The sequence below is a fragment of the Tiliqua scincoides genome, chromosome 2 (genome assembly GCF_035046505.1).
Source record: "Tiliqua scincoides isolate rTilSci1 chromosome 2, rTilSci1.hap2, whole genome shotgun sequence".
NCBI lineage: Eukaryota > Metazoa > Chordata > Lepidosauria > Squamata > Scincidae > Tiliqua > Tiliqua scincoides.
Window position 1 is genome coordinate 103,685,234 of NC_089822.1, and position 16,673 is coordinate 103,701,906.

Consider the following 16,673-nt stretch of genomic DNA (forward strand, 5'->3'; position numbering starts at 1 on the left):
TTAAAATCCTCAGCATTTGCACATAAAAATGCCATTATTTGTTGAGTAAACCAAAAGTTAAAGTGCAGGAGAAAATGAGAGACATGCCTAAGCATAGTCTTCTAGCAAGTGAAACAGTAACGTAACTAGGGGCCCAGTCCTATCCAACTTTCCAGTACTGATCCCACTGTGTCAATGGGGCATGCGCTGCATCCTGCATTGGGGAAGCAGTCACAGAGGCCTCCTTGAGGTAAAGAAACATTTATTCCCTTGCCTTGGGTCTACATTGCAGCTGCATCAGCACTGGAAATTTGGAGAGCACTGGGCCCTAGCCAAAAAGATCCTGCATGGTGGCCATGTTTCCACATAATGTCTAAGGTCATAAGAATTGAAAACTCAAATGGAACAAGGCTGCTCTCTCTGAAGAAACATTGAGATCTAAAGGATGTTAATTCATGAAAGACAGGGGTGGTGTATGATATTAAATGAATTACAGCCCAATCCTAACCCGTGCTGGAACAGGTAGGCCACAGTAGTCTGCACTGTATCCAGCAGAGGTCAGGTGCAGACTGGAGGTTACCTTGAGGTAAGGGGATATTTTCCCCCTTTGCCCACATTCAGTCCCAGCCTATGGGGGGTACTTGGATCTGCGTCAGCTATTTAGCTGGCACAAATCCAAGCAGCCCATGTCAGGTTGCCCAGCCGGGAGTGGAGGCTAGGACATTAGTGGTCTCAGACATTAGTGGTTTCAGCATGATACTGTTGTGATACCTATGCTCTTGCACCAAGGGTCATTGTCAAAGCATGCCTCCACTCCCACTACCAACTATGACATATTTCTGAAAGCGTTTCTCTGCGGGGTGAACACTAAATTTCTTTGGGTGCAATCCTATCCAACTTTTCAGCGCGATGCAGCGGCAATGCAGCCCTGAGGTAAAGGAGCAAATATTCCCTTTTAAAATGAGGGCAGGAGGTCTGGTCTAGAGGGTAGAGCCTCCATTAGCCCGAAGATAACATCTGAAGGTAGCCAGTTCGATGCCACCGGCAGCTCCGTGAATGGTGAGAGCTTGAAGCGGCTGACAAGCCGAGCTGAGTTATTCCATGTGAGCGAAGAAGCGTCTTGGCTGCCCTCCATGTGAGAGATGAAGGAGCTGCTTGTCAGCCTGCGTGGGAGGCAACTGGAGGCCAGAAGTGAGACCAGACCAGAAAGATCCATCTGAAATGTTGTGTGGTTCTTGAAGACAGAACGTTTCTCTGATTGTAAAAATCCCCTCGGGGATTTAGAAACAGCCTGCCTATGTAAACTGCCTTGAATAAAGTCAGAGGAGTAATCCGATGACCAAAAAGGTGGTATAAAAATACCCATTATTATTATTATTATTATTATTATTATTATTATTATTATTATTATTATTATTATTATACCTTGAGGAGGCCTCTGGGACTGTCCCCACCACCACAGAATGCAGTGCACATCCTATTGGCACAGCTGCATCAGTCCTGGAAAGTTGGATAGGACTGGGCCCTAAATCTGTTTGCTCGGCAACAGCTTGGTTTGCCGAAACAAGGTGCATTCGCCCCCTAACCTTAACAGTTACTTTTTTCAAAACAAGAACTGAACAGTATTTAGTCATGCAATGACTTTTTAGCAGAACCGTTGCAAGTCAAGCAAACGCTCTGAACAATATTTATTGCCTAGACAGATGGTTGAGTGGGTGCAAGAAAAACTGTACACTGGTGCATTGCCTTCCTGTGTACATTGTGCGCTGACATGCATGTTGCACATTAGAGTCAAGATGCATATTTATTTTACTGATAGAATTTCTCCCACATGTTAGTGGTGCCCGAGGTGACATGCAATACAAAAATAACACCAAATGAAGATTAAAACAATACTAAAACATAAAAAGATTAAAATATATATCCCTCCACACATAAGAATACAATTTCTAAAGACCTGGAAGTAGCTGAAAATCTGAAGAGCTCTACTGCACAAATAGAAGCCTCTACCATCTTTCCCAACAGCAAAACAGGGGCAAAATATGGACAGTTATTTATCAAGGAGAAGTACTCCAAATTCAGGCCTAACTGTAGTAAAGAAGGCCAGTCGGAGGGAGCTCCTCTTAGGCATATGTCAAGGGCCATCTGCCCCAGAACCCCAGTGCATGATCCAGGGCACTCACTCAGTTTTTGCAAGGCATTAGCCAGGCTTGTTGGGCTTCATTGCTGCCCATATGAACTAAGATAGAGACATAGAATATACCCAAGAATCTTCAGTGGCTGCATACTTCAAGGAAAGATTGGTAGTGGTGAGCAAGTGATCTGTGAAGAAAGCTTAGCCATGGTTATTGATTTCCACAATGAAAAAATCTCTTCAGCTTCTACATTAACCCAGGGTTCTCCAGAACACAGATTGAAAACAGATTGTGGAATAGATTCTAGAGCAGGGGTGCCCAAACCCCAGCCCTGGGGCCACTTGCAGCCCTTGAGGTCTCCCAATGCGGCCCCCAGGGAGCCCTGAGTCTCCAATGAGCCTCTGGTCCTCCAGAGACTTGCTGGAGCCCGCAGTGTCCTGACACAACTACTTTCAGTGTGAGGGTGACTGTTTGACCTCTCACGTGAGCTGTGGAATGAGGGCTCCCTCCACTGCTTGCTGTTTCATGTCTGTGATGCAGTAGCAGCAGCAAAGGAAAGGTCAGCCTTGCTTTTAGCAAGGCCTTTTATAGACCTTGAGCTATTGCAAGACCTTCATTCATTCATATAAGTTCATCTTTAATATATTCATTTATGCAAACTTATGTAAATCTATTCAAATTTTAAATGTAAATTAATTCTTTTTTTCCCCAGCCCCTGACACAGTGTCAGAGAGATTATGTGGCCCTCCTGCCAAAAAGTTTGGGTGCCCCTGTTCTAGAGGGAAGTGGTGGATTCTCCCTCACTGGAGATCTTCAAGCAGGGGCTTTAACTGGCACCTGCTGGAGATGCTGTAGGAGGATTTCCTGTTATAGGTTGGACGACATGACATTGTGGGTCCCTCCCAACAGTCTGATTCTATGAAAAACACCCTTATTGCGTAGCCATAGGGCATTGCCCACACTGACTGATTTCTGCAGGATTACTACTTGATAACATTATTGAGCACACATGGAACTTTTTGCCAGATTGGGGTATTATGTTCTCCCCATCAAGACCAGTGTCCCTTTGGTGAAGAGAGCAGGCACAAGGCAGGAACTGAAGGCCTCCAATAGGTCTATTCTGTCTATTTCACAAGTGGAAGTACCACTAGCCAGTCCTGCCCATTTTTTCTTTAAAAGAGGAGCTGAACGCATGCAGATGCTTGAAACATAAAGGCTCTGGAGAAACTGAGCTCTTCCAGTATGATGTCATCATCACCGAAATTGGCTTCTTATTGGGACAAAACAAGTTTGGGATTAATTAAATGCACATGGCAATGAGATGGGGTTGAGGTGGGGGTTGGGGAGCCAAAAACCTATTAAACCCTTTAAATGGAGATATATATATATAGATCTCCATATATATAATCTTGTTGAATCTGATCCAGATTCTCATTATTAAAAATATTTGGCTCTGCTTCTTGACTTTAATGAAGAACATTTAGAAAAAAGAAAAAAAGAGTTCCAGTAACTCTGTACTAAGTTATTTTTCCAAGAGTGTGCAGACACTGTTGCTGGCTCCTAGGTGAAGATCTTTTCCCCATACAATGCGGATAGAGACACCACAGGGTTTGCCAACTGCAAGACTTCACAAAATGTTCTCTGTTTCTGTGTAGTTTCTGTGGCAAGTGGCTTACAAGTCTTGATTTGCATTGTCTTGCTTGGTTTGTCAGTTTCTAAGTCCGGTAGATGTCTGCTTTTTTTATTTATTTATTTTAAAGTATCAACTGGTACGAATTCCTGATCATTGCGCTCTTCAGGTCACGGTTGTACTCCCCAGTTTTTGCTGGAGCACTCAAAGGGGCAAATAAGATGTTATGGCATCATTATCTACGTGTCAGAATGTGAGGGTCTGATGTTTTCCCATGAAGGGGGGGTATTAAAGTGCAACTTGGCAGACAAAAGTGCTAACCTCTTCTTGCACTTCCCCCAAATGCTTCTAGTGGAATTCCTTCTGGACTCACAGCCCTTCTGGGAGAAAAATGTTTGGGATGAAGGTGTACTGGGGGAAGCAAAGGAGAGGAAAGTTTCACACACATCCCTTGCTCATGCACTGCTTTAAATTTCATATCTCCTCCAATGGGCATATGATTCTATCACCATCTCATCTAGTTTGACAAACAGTTTCCTAGAACACATCCACTTCTCAGGCCAGACTGAGAGCCCAGGTATACCTGCTCAGTAGACCTGGCCTCATAGGTTGTCCAGGAAGCCAGGTCTGTCAGTTGGATAGATCTGGGCTCCACCTTGGGAAGCCCAGTAGACTTGGGCTTTGGAGACTTTTCCAGCCACAGCCAGGTCTGTCTGGATCTGGGTAGACCTGGGCTCTGGAGCCGGGTGGAGCAATTAGCTTTTGGTGTTACCCCCCATGTGTCACCCAGTATATTCTTTCCCCCCCCAGTGACACCACTGATCCAGAGTGTTGTCCATGCATGGCCTCCTGCATCATAGCACTTCTTAGATTCTACATAACTTCCAATCTCTTCTCTAACTTCCTGTAAGGAGAGAAGGTGCTAAGACAGTGCGAGATCAACCTACCTTTGCTGTGTCAGGGCTTTCAGTGTGGAACGCAGTTGTTGAAGTGACCCTGTCGGTTCTCCCAGGCATTAGGCCAACAGGGACAAGGAGCATCCTTCCCCACAGTGGTGTACATTAGTATACCCTCCACATTTTCCCATAAGGAAAACAATTGCCATTCCCTGTTATGGAACAAGGTGAGGCATGGTTCTTAAGGATGCTAAAACCCTGACACTGAGTAACTATTCTTCCAGTAGTGAAAGTAAATGTCTCACATTTGTAGCTCACCCCTTTCCCCAAGAAGCTCAGACCAGTGTATGTAACTCCCATCAATTATGCAGTGGCATCACCAGGGTTTGTGTCACCCATTGTGGGAGGCCAGCTGATCACCCCCATGATGGACCTGGGCAAGTGGGCAAGGCAATGACCTGAGTGGTGGTTGTGGTGATGTACCATTGCCCCACCCCGCTGGTTTTTTGGCTATAACTTTTGATAGAACACAGATATTTCAATGTGGTTTTCTTCATTGCATTCTGCTGTAAATCACACATTGAATAGTATATAACATGATGGTATTATTCCAGCACATTGTGATCTTAGCAATTTTGGTCACTAGTGGTGCCCCCCCCCCAGGGTGTCACCTCACTAATACCTTTTTGGCTCCATGCTGTGTCATAATAATATCTAATTGGCTCTTTGAACAATCAGTCTCATTGATTTGTTTTGAATTCAGGAAATGTACTTTTTTGTTACGTAAGGCAGTTGCATTTTTGTTTTCTTGTTTATTTGGCCATAACTTTTGATAGAATGGAGATATTTCACTCTGGTTGTTTTTCATTGCATTCTGCTGTAAACTACACATCAAATGATATATAATACAGTGCTACTATTCCTATAAACCACGATTTTGGTCTCTAGTGCACATCACCCCCCTGTGCACATTACCCAGTGCGGCCCAAACCCTGCTAGTGACAACTCTGAATTCTTTCAAGTAAACTAGGCTGAGAGATTAGTGACTAGGCCAAGACCACACTGAGTTTCATCAGAGCCACTGAGAGAAATTTTATCAGGGGGTACAAAGCTTATTTTGGGCCCCTTCCCTTCTTCCTTTAAATATGAATTTAGCTCCTAGGCCCCCTTTTTGGTTCCCTTTGGCTCCTAGGCCCCATTTTTGAACCCGGGCCCTGGTACCCACAGTACCCCCTCAGTTTCATTACTAAATCAGAATTTGAACTGATGTCCTCATAGCCAAAGTCCAGAACGCTACTCCCTGTACCTCTCTGACTCTCCCAACTCATATTACACCATTTGGTCTTGGAGTCTGTGCACTATACGCCGTCTACACACACCTGTCATCATGATGGGTATTTTGCAAATGTCTTCTAATTCCCACAAGACCAAAAATGAAATTAAATGTATAATCGCTTTTATTTGTGACCTTCTGCAATGAACTGGTGGAAAAATTCCACTGACGATGGGGACAGGAAATATGGGACTGAATTCCAGTGACTCCCAAATCCAGGAGTCAGCATTCTGGGGATAATTGCCACAGGAATGTCCGCCTAGAGGGAACTGATAAGCACAGGCCACTGCTTTTGTGAACATTGCTGACTCCTGTTCTGTAGGGGGTCATATGGTCCTGCACCTGCTGGGTTTGACGGGGTTAGAGAAAGGCATCAGAGGAAGCTGTATGGTTGTATCTTAAGTTTCCAGTGATGGGCAGAGAGTGCAAAAGGACAGAAAAGTGATGCCACGCACAGACATTGTAGCAGTAGTGACTCTCCTGTTGTGAGATTTTTTTAAATGTTTGGGGGGGGGGCCGGTCAGGATTTTTGAAGAACCACCTTGTAGCACACGGACTTACCTGTGCACTCTCTAAACACGAGTCCCTATTTCAGAAGTGAAGCAAGTGGGCATGAGAGACAAGGCCTTTTCGGTTATAGCCCCATAGTTATGGGATAGACTACTGGGGGATGCCTGCCTGGCCAGGCGCAGCTTTCCTTCTCTCAAGTGAAAATCTGTTTTAAAAACAAACAAAACCTTTGGATGTGGACTCTGTCAAAATCCTGCAGGATGTGATTTTGTGTTGTTGTTTTAACTATGAAGCTGTTGCTTCTCTGTGTTTTTGTGCATTTTATGTGACTTTTACATTTTTATATATGTTTCTACATTGCTGTTTTAGTGTACTTTATATACTGCCCTGGGAGTTGTATTGGATGGAATGCTCCGGATATTAATCACAACAAACAAACAAACTTTGGTATAAGGGGCTCCATACCTTAAAATGGTTGGCTGGCCAGAAAGTGCTGTCCCATTTGTGAAGTTCCCAGTTCATGGCCTCCAGAGCTTCTATGGATCTCAGGCAGGAGGCAGATAATCATTTTTTAGAACAGGGGTGTCCAAAGTTTTTAGCAGGAGGGCCACATCATCTCTCTGACACTGTGTCAGGGGCCGGGGGGGGGAAGAATTAATTTAGATTTTAAATTTGAATAAATTTACATATGTTTACATAAATGAATATATTAAAGATGAACTTATATGAATGAATGAAGGTCTTGCAATAGCTCAAGGTCTATAAAAGGCCTTGCACAAAGCAAGGCTGGCCTTTTCTTTGCTGCCGCTACTGCATCAAGACATGAAACAACAAGCATTGGAGGGAGCCCTCATCCCACAGCTCACGCAAGAGGTCAAACAGTCACCTTCACCCTTGAAAGCAGTTGCGTCAGGCCAGTATGGGCTCCAAAAAATCTCCAGAGGGCCAGAGGCTCATTGGAGACTGGTGGCTCCCTTAGGGCCACATTGAGAGGCCTTGAGGGCCGCAAGTGGCCCCAGGGCCGGGGTTTGTGCACCCCTGTTTTAGAGAGTTGAAAATGGCATGATAGAGGTATCATTTTCCCACTGTACTATACACGGACATTTCTTTTGCTCTCTTCTCTGTCAGATAGATTCTCTGCTGGTTTTTGAAACACTGTAACGCTGCCCTCCAAGCCTCAGGAGCAGAAACAATAGATAATAGTGGGATGAACATGTGCACCATGGAGACATGTAATGATACCTCTTTCAGGCCACTGTGTTTTGGCAACAGAGAAGCTGTCTTCAGCCAAAGATCACCATCTCTACTGACTATTCTGCTGAGTGTGAATGATACTTCCCAGAGAAGCTTGATTTGGGCTCACCTAATGTTCTTGGATGGACCTGCAGGAATGGTATCAGGAGTCAAGCCAGGTTGGTCTCTGGCCAGGGCCCCACACCCATCAGAGGCCCACATGGCTAGGCCAACCTTGAAGCCTTGATACCAGTGGCAGCAGTGATGGTGCCCAAGATATCATCTGGGGCTGAGCGTGAGTGCCACCAGAGGCCCAGAGCATTACTTTGCACCAGGACCACCAGAAGCCTGTTGTTGGCATGGTAGAGAAATCAGTACCTATTCTGAGCCAGGAATAGGTTTAACATTTAACTTCTGTTAAACGGATCCTTATAACAGAAGGTCTAACAAGAAACAAACCTTTAAGGAAATAAAGGCTCTCAAGTGCAAGCGTTTTGGATATAAAACTGAGTTCTGTACACAAAAGAAAATCATGGATTCCTTGCTAGAGGCAGCAAACACTTTCCTTACCATACTGCAGTAATCTGGTTTCCATCCATCTATTTGATCTGCCAGAATCATCTGAAAAATATTTTGATCAAGCCACATTATGCAACCAATTATTTTCCCTGCTCCAGTGTTTTCTACTGCCATTGTGTTGAACACCAGGTACTAAATCAATATGCTGAAGAAGTTTGACTTGCCCTAACACAGCTTAATCCTAGAATTGCCCCCCCCCCCCAACTCCTTGGTTTAGTTATCTGGAGAATAACTTCTCTATCCTTCAATGACAGCTACAATCCAACTGAGGAAAATATGTGCATGCAGTTATGCTGTACATAGGGGCAGTATAAAATGGTTTTTTTGTGTGTGATCTTTCGTGTTCTCCTAAAAAAAAAAAGAGAGGCTGAAAGTGGTGTTCTGTGTTTTTGTTCCAAATGAATGTTTTTGATCAATTTTTAAGCATTTTTGTCAAGTGTAATCACTGCCATATATGTGGTATATATGCGTTTTATGCCTCTGGCCGTCAGCAGGCATAGCCACAGGAATGAAACACCCCCCCCCCCAGAGCACAAATACAAAAATCAACTACGTGAATTAAACTTACAGGAATCATTGGACAGTCCAATCCTGAGCTGCTCAGAGGAGCAGCAGTACTGAAATGGCTGCTGCTGCGTTCTATGGCCGTCGAGCAGTCACCACATTTGTCCCCTTCCCCCAGGTAAGGGAGGAGGCCCTGAAATGGGGCTACTCTACTCTGTGCCAGCTATTTAGCCAGTGCAGAGTAAAGCAGCCCCGTGTTGGGCCAGGAGGTCCAACGCGGGGCTCTGGATCCAGCGGAGCAGAGCTTCACCATTCCCGCCCTCTTCCATCCCACTCTCTACCCCTACCTTGCCTTCCCCCTGCCCTCCCCCCACCTGGTATTACTTCCCCTCATCCCTGCTCACCTTTCCGCCACCTGGGGCAAGGGACAAGCTCCGGGCAGTACATGAGGGGCCTCCAATCGGTGCTGACCCAGCGCAGCTGGGCACTGGGCTGGCAGTAAGTGTTGGGGACATTACAGAATCAGGCCCTAAGACTTGCATGCTACTTGAATGAACAACTACAATGACCCTAATTATTCCAAGCACAAAGAAGAAACATTAAAACGTTCAGAAGGTAGCAACTTAAACCAACAGATTTGAACATAGCATTGAATTGCTATGGAATATATAAAACCTGATTTTAAACTGCAGGGCAGTAAAACAAAAACAAAAACACCAACAACCTTACCATGATGGGAGGGAGGGTGCCTTCTGGAGGGTTTGTTGAGTTCCATGCTTATTGGATGGGGACCATTCTGGTGGCTTTGCATTCCCCTTCACCTGCCCTTGGATAGGAGCCAAGGCACATTGCCTTACTTGCAAGTACTCATGACTGTGTAGCTCAGGATTGCGTCCCACAGGGCTCAATACATTTGTCAGCTTGGAGGGAGGGACTTCCTTCTTGGGTGTTTGTTGGGGCTTGCATTCCTTGAATGTCAATGAACATTGCTGTCAATGGGATGCATCTTCTCATTCTTAGACCCCCAGTGAATTTGTGCATGTGTTTTTGCAACCATCCTGAGAACTGGTGGTTTTGGACTTAGACCTGGGAGAGCCAGGTTCAACTCCCCACTCAGCCACGAAGCTTCCTGGATAACCTTGGGCCAGTCGCTATCTCTCAGCCTGGCCTATCTCATAGGGTTTTTGTGAGGACAAAAGGTGTTGTTTCGTTGTTGTGAGGTGGATGTTCACTCCCACCTTGCTGAGCTGTTTGGAGGAAGGGTGGTTTAAAAATGTGAAAAATAAATAAATAAACCTCCAATAAGTCAGGGAATTGAATAGAATCAGAAAGAAGTTGCGTTTGGGATAATTGCCTTTACCAGCAAAACTCCAATATCCAGGTTGATTTCCATTAGAAAAAAAAAAAAGAGAACAAAAATTTCTAGTGGTGTAATCTAAACACATTGAGAAAATGTTGTTGGTTTGCATTATTCACCTGTGTACTGTTTAAAAGCAGCCTTCTTTTTGTTTTCTAGGGGGCAGCACAGGCACTTCTCCAACCACGTCCAGCACTGGGACTCCCTCACCCTCAGCCTCTTCTCACCTTCTTTCTCCATCGTGTTCACCCCCAGCCTTTCATTTGGCCCCCAACACTTTCAATGTTGGCTGCCGGGAGAGCCAACTCTGTAACCTCAACCTTTCTGATTATCCTCCATGTGCAAGAAGCAACATGGCTGCTCTGCAGAGCTACCCGGGGCTGAGCGACAGTGGATACAACCGGCTGCAGAGTGGCACCGCATCTGCCACTCAGCCTTCTGAAAACTTCGTGCCTCAGCGGACTCCATCCTTGATCTCAGGAATGCCGGCTCCTTCTTCACTGCCTAGCAATGGCAAGATGGAAGCCTACGGTGGCCAGTTGGGGTCATTTCCGTCCTCTCAGTTCCAATACGTCATGCAAGCTGGAAACCCGGCCTCCACCTCTTCTTCTTCACATATGTTCAGTGGTGGTCACATGCAACAGAGCTCCTACAATGCCTTTTCCCTTCACAACCCCTACAACTTGTATGGATACAATTTCCCAGCTTCGCCAAGGTTGGCAGGCAGTCCTGAGAAATTGGCCACCACCCAAAGCACTTTACTCTGCTCTTCGCCTTCCAATGGGGCTTTTGGAGAGAGGCAGTATCTTTCAACAGGGATGGATCATGGCATGCACGTGATCAGTCCACCTAGCAACAGCCAGTCAACAGCCAATGCCTGTGATAACAGACAGTATGGGGCGGTCCCAGGGTCCTCATCGCAAATGTCCGTGCACATGGTGTAACTGGTGCTTGGCGCCCATCATCTCAAAGTCAAGGAGTGACGGTCTCATGATTTCTGTTGACGATCTCATCCCTATTGCTTTTCAGCTTAAAAATAGGACATGTATTTGAATGAGAAATGGAAACACAAGCCATATATAGTTATAATCCAGAGAACCTGACCACAGAGCTGCCAATGAGGCAGTTGCTGCCACTCGCTGGAATCCAAGTCCTTGTGGGACTGAGTGGTGTCTGCTCTCAGTGGATTTTTTTTTCATAGAGACAATGACATTGTTTGCTGTAAATGGGAGAGAAAAAAAAATCCTGTATAGTATATGCAATAACTCTCCAAGCTTGGTGTGGCTGTTCACAACAGAGGAGATCCGGTGTCGGAGCTGTTTCTTTCCATGTTTCCTAGTTGCAAAAACCAGCCGCCGAAGACCTCATCATACAAAACTGCACTGCTTCCTTAACCAGTCATCGACAATGATGGATCCAAATCCTGTGTTCTTCTCTCACCCACTGTAGCCATTGAACATTGTATTGGAACTGAGATGTTTCTTCCTTGAGAGTTTTTCTTTTCAACCCTTCTCCCCTTTAGGGGCTTGTTTTTTTTCCAGAGAGCCAATATCACCCCTCCCCTCTTCAGACATGTCTGATTGAATGAATGGGGAGGGAAAAGTAACCGCAGTGCTTCTTGAAACATGCTTAGCAGTGTTGAGGCAGGCTGTCTACAGGATTCCGTTCCTAAAATGCTGCAGAAAAGGAAAAGGTGCTTTAATTGTATTTTCAGTGCCTTTCAGATATTGATAGCCTCCATAACCTGAGCTAAGGAATGGCAAGCCATGTTTGAATTGAATCTAGCTCACAGGAGTCAACTATAAGGGACAGAAGCCTCCCGACTGAATTCATGTCACATGGTGACCAGACTAGCTCCACAAAATACATAGCCACTTTGTGTGTGTCACAGAGGACAAATGTTAAGATTGGGGCAAGCATTCTTCACCCTCCAGCCTGCTGATTTGGCCATGAAATCATTGCTTTTTAAAAAGTGTTCTTCTCTTCTGATTTTATTTTTCCTTAAACTCTGTTAAAAGTAAGCAAAGCCCAAGGATGCTTAAGACAAGCGAAGCAGTTAAACATTGTGTAGAAAATGCAAAATGCCAGGTAACAGAATTTGGAAACAACAGTATAGAGATTTGTTTTGAGGTGTTGTAGATAAATGTATTTATGTTTCTAGTGTGCGCAGGGGGGGAGGGGAATTCAATATTATGAATATTAAAGAGGGTGATAAATGGGTTTGTAAAATATATATTAAGAAAAAAAATGTATAAAGATTTGCCCTATGCAGGGAACTCTGTTTCTAGGTGCCAAGCACGGAACTGATGGAAAATAAACCTTTGTTCCTTTTGTGTTTTGTCTGTCTGGAAGTGATATAGGCAGCAGGTTTCAGGATGCTGGGATCATTTTATTTACTAAGGATGAAGACAGACGTCATAGACAAAGAGAAGTCACAGTGGGCTCCTCCGGTGAGCCAAGTCTCCTCTCATTTTCACAATTTCCTTGACAGATGAATAATTATTTCTACATTCATATGCCTCATTTGTGCATTTGCCCTTTTCCTTAGTTATTTAAAATGGGTGTATTTGTGACATCCAGACAGATCAGTAGGGAGTTGGGCTAGATGACCTTGTGCTTTGCATGCAGAAGGTTGCAGGCTCAATCCAGTTAAAAGATCCCAGGTAGTCAAGATCTCAGATAGCTGGGCAAGACCTTGCTTGAGGAGCTTGGACGGTTGCAACTGATCAGAGAAGACTATAATGGGCCAAAGATGCATTACAATGGAGTCGAATCATATGCACATGCACCATATGCTAATTTAACTATATGGCCCTGGCCAAAAAGAGAATAATAATTTAAATAATACTAGCAACTGTGCCTGCCATTCCACTCAATGAGTGTGTGCTCTGTTCCCTCAGTCCATTTCAGTTCCTGCGTGCCTCTCATAGTGTGAGCATCTTGCTGTGCTGAGTGTGATGCTGTGTGTAAAGATTTTTCATACAACATGGCCCCTAAATGCAAGTCAATGACTTCCTCCGATACTCAACCAGAGAAACCGCACATTCCTCCAGTTCCAATACTGGTGGAAAAACTGGCAGAGAGATGGTATTGAGAGATGATTATTGATGGTTACTGAGAAACGGTATGTTGCTCTCCAGTGGTGCAGAAATATGGCCACAAGTATAGGCTATTTTTGCCTTATGCACTGACTTTAGAACCTGACCCGCGCATAAGATGTGCCTCCACTGTACGCAGGTAGCTTCATGGATTCATTGATTTCATTCACAATCTGTAACTCACACATACACAAAGAGGCACCACAATGTATGCTGCACCTTGTCTCTGTCAGTGTTTAGAGCCAAATTACACGTGACACTGGATGTGTGTGTTTGGCACTTGTTTTTCTTTCTGATGTTCATTATAGCAGGAGCAGATGTGTGAAACATCATATGTGCAGGAGGGGAGGGAAACTTTAGCACCACGGTTAGATCCCAGGTGCTATTTACAGGAGAAAATTGCTTCAATTGGTGAGGTTTTTTGGGTTTTTTTCTCCATACTTTTTTTCTCCTTGAGTAAATAGCCTGTGTGTATGCGCAAAAGGGATCTAACCATGGTGGGGGCAAAGTACTAAAGCTTCTGTACCCCCCCCCCACAGCAGTTTTGCATTCTCCTGCATTATTTTGTGAGTTGCAGGGGGTGCTGTTTGATGCTGCAGAAAATGTTCTTGAAATGCAGTCAATAGCTTAGGCTCAGACCTGCTTGCTGATCCTCTTCCTCCTGTTGTACCTCTCCTCCATCATTATCGGAGCCTTTGTCCTGTTTGAATATGTTTCCGTGTTGAATTTGCACAAATAAACCCATGCATTTTCATTTGCGTATGCAAGCGGTCATTTTCTTTTAACACAAATTAAATATGCCCAGGTCCCAATTTGGAAACAGCCAACTACCTTCCAGACAGTCATCTTCTTCATTATTACATTTCAAAGGTATTCTCCTCCCCTTCCAATATACTACATTAGCATTCTAGGGTAGTGGTTCTCAAACATTTAGCACTGGGACCCACTTTTTAAAATGAGAATCTGTCAGGACGCACTGGAAGTGATGTCATGACCGAAAATGGCATCATCAAGCAGGAAAATTTTTAACAGCCCTAGGCTGCAATCCTACCCATGCTTACCCATGAGTAAGTCCCATGGACTATCATTGTTAAAAGCATATGCACAATAGCCTGTTAAAAGTACAGATCTGTCACATTTCCCCAATGCAGTCACATACCATGATAGCATCAAGTCCAATATATTAAAAATAAAATATTGAAATGAATGGGGACCCACCTGAAATTGGCTCGCGACCCACCTAGTGGGTCCTGACCCACAGTTTGAGAAACACTGTTCTAGGGGATTGAATATATAGGTATAGCTAGGGAGAACTCGTGCAAGGAATGCACCCTACAGGGAGACCACAGCTGCGATACAAGGACATCTGCAAGAGGGATCTGAAGGCCTTAGGAGTGGACCTCAACAGGTGGGAAACCCTGGCCTCTGAGTGGTCCGCTTGGAGGCAGGCTGTGCAGCATGGCCTTTCCCAGTTTGAAGAGACACTTGGCCAACAGTCTGAGGCAAAGAGGCAAAGAAGGAAGGCCCGTAGCCAAGGAGACAGACCAGGGACAGACTGCACTTGCTCCCAGCGTGGAAGGGATTGTCACTCCTGAATCGGCCTTTTCAGCCACACTAGATGCTGTTCCAGAACCACCTTTCAGAGCACGATACCATAGTCTTTTGAGACTGAAGGTTGCCAACATATAGCTTGAGTTTAGCACAGCTGGTATAATTGAAGAGGACAAAAAAACTGATTCACAATTTGGGGAAGTTCCATTTTTTTAAAAAAAGCAATTATAGTTAGGGCATTGCTGTTAAGAAAGCCTGGAACAATCTCCTGGAAGTAAAGGTTTTCTGAGTGTTTTCTAATCCATAGCAGTATGCCTTACCCAGAATGATCTGGGTTCTCACTGTCTAAATTTCTTGAGTGTCTCCCTGAGACATCTGGTGGGCCACTGTGAGATACAGGAAGCTGGACTAGATGGGCTCTTGGGCTGATCCAGCAGAGCTTTTCTTATGTCTACACACCAGGGCCTAGGAGAGGGGGGTAAAGAGGGTAATTTGTACCTGGGCCCAGGGTCAAAAAGGGGGCCCAGGAGCCAAAGGAGGGACCCAGAAATTTCCTGGGATCCTACATATTCTTATCTACTCAGACTTGTTGCCCACATGGCATGCTGGGGACACTACCACGAGCGTGCAGCTGCAGCTACTGGCAAGCCATATATGCCGGGCTGAGGAATGCATACATGACACTCCTTAACACATGACAAATCTGGGAGGAAACTGGACTGCTACAGTAGCTCTTTGGCTTGTGGATCCACTTACCATGATGGTGTGTATAGGAGCTCAGGGACACAGCTGGCAGACTACAGCTGCCGCAGAAGCACGTTTGGTACGCACAGGACGCTTTCCTTTCTAGGATGAGCCTAAATATGATGATGCTTATTTTCAGCATTATTTTCTATATTTAAAAAATCTCAGAGAGACTTAGGAGTGTGTTTGGTTTTCCATATTACTGTATCTAGCTGGTGATGCCACATGGGTGGGCTCCAAATGTGGGCTCCAAAGACTTTTCCAGCTATCTCCACCCTCCCCCCCCACCCTGTTTTGCACCTCCCTGCTCCCAATTCGCTCACCCATCACCACCCTCCTCTGCTCTGTTTCAGTCCTCCCCCTTTGCAAAGGGCCCCAAAAGAAACGTTGGAACCCCCTGATAACATTTCTCTCAGAGGCCCTGCTACACACAAAACCCTCTATATAGAAAGCGAGCATGTCAGGGACACAGAAAGGTAAATTAAAACCTTTCTCACAGATATTAGTTTTCTAATGTTTCTCTTTAGCTGGCACATGTCTCAGGAGAAGAAAGTAGCAAGCAGCCTTGAAAAGGAGGGAATAGAATTTGGTATGTGCCATTGCCACCAGATCCACCCTCTCTTACCACCTCCCCGTCACCATTTGCCCTCTCAGTTTTATCCCATTCCCACCTCTTCCCCTCATCCCCCCCTCCACTTCCTTACCTGGTCTTGTCAGGCATGGCGGGGTCCAGCAGTGACATTGCAGTGCTGCTGCCTCCCGCAATAGCGCATGCAAAATGGCTCCCAATGGAGTGCTCTGGGCTCCGTTGGCAGCCATTTTAGGACAGCGGAACCCACTGTTGTAATGGCACTGGCTTTCCTGAAGGGAGGCAAAACACTAAGTTTTTCAGGTGCCTGAAAGCGACCCCTTCCTCCAGACCTGCAGTGCCATTTGGAGCAGCAAGAGCGAAGCAGAGGCTTCTCCTCTGCTGGATTTGGGGGTGTTCACCTGGATGTGGGGTGAAGCATGTCAAAACAAGGGTCTTCAGTGTCTGGCCAAGGAGCAGTACCTGCACCGGAAGTTTGGAGAGTAGGAATAAATACAAGTAGAGTTTATCTTGCTGCAGATCCCTGTAAATAATA

The 16,673-nt window shown here is 45.2% G+C and overlaps 1 protein-coding gene across 1 annotated transcript in view; it reads left to right on the forward strand.

Annotated features, from left to right (window-relative positions):
- TBX15 (T-box transcription factor 15) overlaps positions 1–11,100 on the forward strand; it is a 100,432-nt gene extending 89,332 nt beyond the window's left edge. The window contains exon 8 of the mRNA XM_066616244.1: positions 10,316–11,100. Within this exon, the coding sequence (XP_066472341.1) occupies positions 10,316–11,100 (785 nt within the window). The remainder of the gene's footprint in view (positions 1–10,315) is intronic.
- Positions 11,101–16,673: the final 5,573 nt, after the last annotated feature.